A 3,094-nucleotide genomic window follows, 5' to 3' on the forward strand; every position below is an offset into this window, starting at 1 on the left:
ATTGTTCATCCAGCCTATCTTATTTAGACAGACCTGCAGAGATAATAACATGCACAAAAACAAGACAGAGCAAAACCAAGCAACAAAATAAAACAATAACAAGCCAATGACAAAAAAACAAAACACAACAAGAAAGAAAAGCTTGTAGTTAGTTCAAGGACTATTTGTTGACCTTTAGGAGTGCTTTCTGGTCGAGTCTGTTGGGGTGCCAAGCCCTGGCCCCAAAGTCTATTTTTGGTACTCCCTGGGTACTTCGTTGCACGCCCTTAGTGTTTTGCCTCAGTATGGTGGGATCAGATAGGGCACAATTCCCACACTGTGTTTCCAGTGTCGTCCCCTGTAGGGCTATGGGTCAATGAGTGATGTCGTGTCTCATAGTGGGGCTGGCCACGTGGTCTTCTCTGTGAACTGGCTGCTCTGAGAGGGAATGTCATCCTCAAGGCTTGGTGAGCCAACACGTGCTCTCTCTTCCTCCCCCTTTGCTCCCTGGTGATCTGATCAGACATGTCCCTCTCCTGGAGCTGCAGATTCAGTGCTGTCCTCTGAAATAAATTCTTCTGGGGACAGGTGTAGGTGTCCACGTAGTTGGGATTGGGGCTGGGGCTGCCTCTCCTTCAGCTCTTTTAAGGCTTTCTTCCCCCCACTAACATGACACCAATTTTACCTTACAAACCCGACTAGACTGGAGCATGTACACTGGTACAGTGAAGAGCTCTCAACACATGGAATCCAGGACAGACCCTGGGACAGTAATGATAGCAGGATGTAGGTGGGGGGAGAAGGGGTAGAAAGGGGAACTGATCACAAGGATCGATGCATAACCCCACCCTCCAAGGGAGACGAACAGAAACGTGAGTGAAGGAAAAACAACAGATGGTGTAAGATATAAGAACGATATTACTTTATAATTTATCAAGGGTTCACAAGGGTGGGAGATGAGCTGATGCCAAGGGCTCAAGTAGAAAGAAAATATTTTTAAATGACGATGGCAACATATATAAAATGTGCTTGATACAATGATATTTGGATTGTTATAAGTAAGAACCCCCAATAAAATTATTTATTAAAAAACAAAGTTTTGTTATTTTGTTAAAATTACTCAATTTTAGGAGACACTATAACTTTTACCTAACATTCAGGAAAATGGGTCTTATAACCTTTGAATTGTTTATGCTTCAGAAATATTCAAATTAATAAATATGTAAATACCTTTTTGTGTTCCTCATATTCTAATTTACTTAGCAACAATGCCTTCTCAAGATCTGCTTCAAACATTTCAGATGTCAGCTAAAAAAAAGAAAAATTCACAACAGATAATATTAATTATATCCCCCCTTAACAAAATAACCATAACAATATATACAGAAAAACAAAACAACTTGTACATTAAAAAAATAATTTAGGTTCTCCAATAGTATTATCTACCATAAACTAAGGAATCTTTTATTTTATAGAAGACACCAAATGCAAAAACTTCCAATTTGAAGATTTCAATTACTTTTTAGATTATTTGTTGTATATGATATCATCTTACTTTTTTATTTAAAAAAACTCTTACTTTAAATAAAAAAATACTAGATGTCAATGACATCTAGTTTTAGAATAGTACCCAGTTTTAGAACAGTTGTTATTATTAAAAACAAAAACAATAATAAGAATATATACTGTCCTTGAGACTTAAAGACCACGGTCTCAGGGGCTATCTAGAACAACAGGTACAACACAGTACTAAAAAACAATGTTCACGCTAACAAGACAATGTGCGTAGTGTCTAGGTTCTTAAAAGCTTATGAGTAGCCATCTAAGATGCAATTTATAGGCCTCTCCCAATCTAGAACATAGGAGAGTAAAGAAAACTAAACGCTTAAGGAAGCAATTAGTGCAAAGAATTAACTCTACAAGACCCACCGCCTCTTTTAACTGGAGACCAGAAGAACTAGATAGTACCTGGATAACACTACCAACTTTTCTGACCAGAAACGCAACACAAGGTCCCAGCTAGAAAGCGGGCGTGGGGTGGGTGGGTGGGGGATGGAGAACATAACTCAAATTCACACAAAAGTCCAGTCTGAGGAACTGGAGGAACCTCTGAGATTACTGCTCTAAGTCACTCTTCTACTGTAGAACTGAAATCACATCATAGGTTCCCTTTTCAATCAAATAATACAAGGGGGTAACAAAAAAGTTCTGCTGGAGAGCATAGGATGCTTGGAGCGTGGCGGGGTGGGGGTCTCGATCCAGGGCAATGTAGTTGAGAGAAATTATCAAAACCCGAATGAGGGCCAAATATGATAGTGGGATGGGAGGAAAGTAAAAGGAAAGAGAGGAAAAGAACTGGGAGGCATAGGACATTTATAGAAGTCTAAATAGAGGCTAAACACCTACATAGAGGCTAAAAAAGTCTAAATACCCTACATACAATGACAGGGAATAGAGTTATGTACGTATTTTTATTTATAAAGTATTAAGGTAGCAGATTGACATTGGGCCTCAACTCAAGTACTCCCTCAATACAAGAAAGCTTTATTCTACTAACCCGGCATTCTGTGATGTTCGCCTTCCCTGACACGATCCCTGAAGACAAAATGAATGTATTAGCAAATGTGGTGAAGAAAGCTGATGGTGCCAGGCTATCAAAAGATAAAAGCGTCTGGAATCTTAAAGGCTAGAAGATAAACAAGCAGCCACCTAGCTGAGAAGCAACAAAGTCCACAATGAAGAAGCACATCAGCCTGTGTGATCATGAAGTGTAGATGGGATCAGGTTATCAGGCATAAAAGACCCAAAACAAACAAAAAGCATATCAATAGGAATGAGGGGGAGAGCAGAGTGGAAACTCAAAGCCCATCAGTAGTCAATTGGACACCCCCCTGGTCAGAACGGGCACAAGAAAGAGAAGAGGTAGCCAAGGTGTAGTACAGCACTGATGAAAAACACAACCTTCCTCTAGTTCTTTAATGCTTCCCCCCAACACACACTACCATAACCCCAATTCTACCTTACAAATCCAGCTAGACCAGAACAAGTACACTGGTACAGATATGAGATTGAAACAAAGGGAATCCAGAAAAGATAAACTCCTCAGGACCAATAA

General features: G+C 39.8%; 1 protein-coding gene across 4 annotated transcripts in view; it reads right to left on the reverse strand.

Moving 5' to 3' along the window:
* GKAP1 (G kinase anchoring protein 1) overlaps positions 1-3,094 on the reverse strand; it is a 110,120-nt gene that overhangs the window by 62,847 nt on the left and 44,179 nt on the right. For 3 of the 4 annotated variants that reach the window (XM_045298642.1, XM_004715958.3, XM_004715959.2), the window contains exon 4: positions 1,210-1,287. The exons of the other annotated variant lie outside the window; for it this stretch is intronic. In XM_045298642.1, coding sequence (XP_045154577.1) covers positions 1,210-1,287 — 78 coding nt within the window. The remainder of the gene's footprint in view (positions 1-1,209; positions 1,288-3,094) is intronic. 4 annotated transcript variants of the gene reach the window in all.

The sequence above is a fragment of the Echinops telfairi genome, unplaced genomic scaffold, assembly GCF_000313985.2.
Source record: "Echinops telfairi isolate 266 unplaced genomic scaffold, ASM31398v2 ScPeMD7_7429;HRSCAF=8467, whole genome shotgun sequence".
Classification (NCBI taxonomy): Eukaryota; Metazoa; Chordata; class Mammalia; order Afrosoricida; family Tenrecidae; genus Echinops; species Echinops telfairi.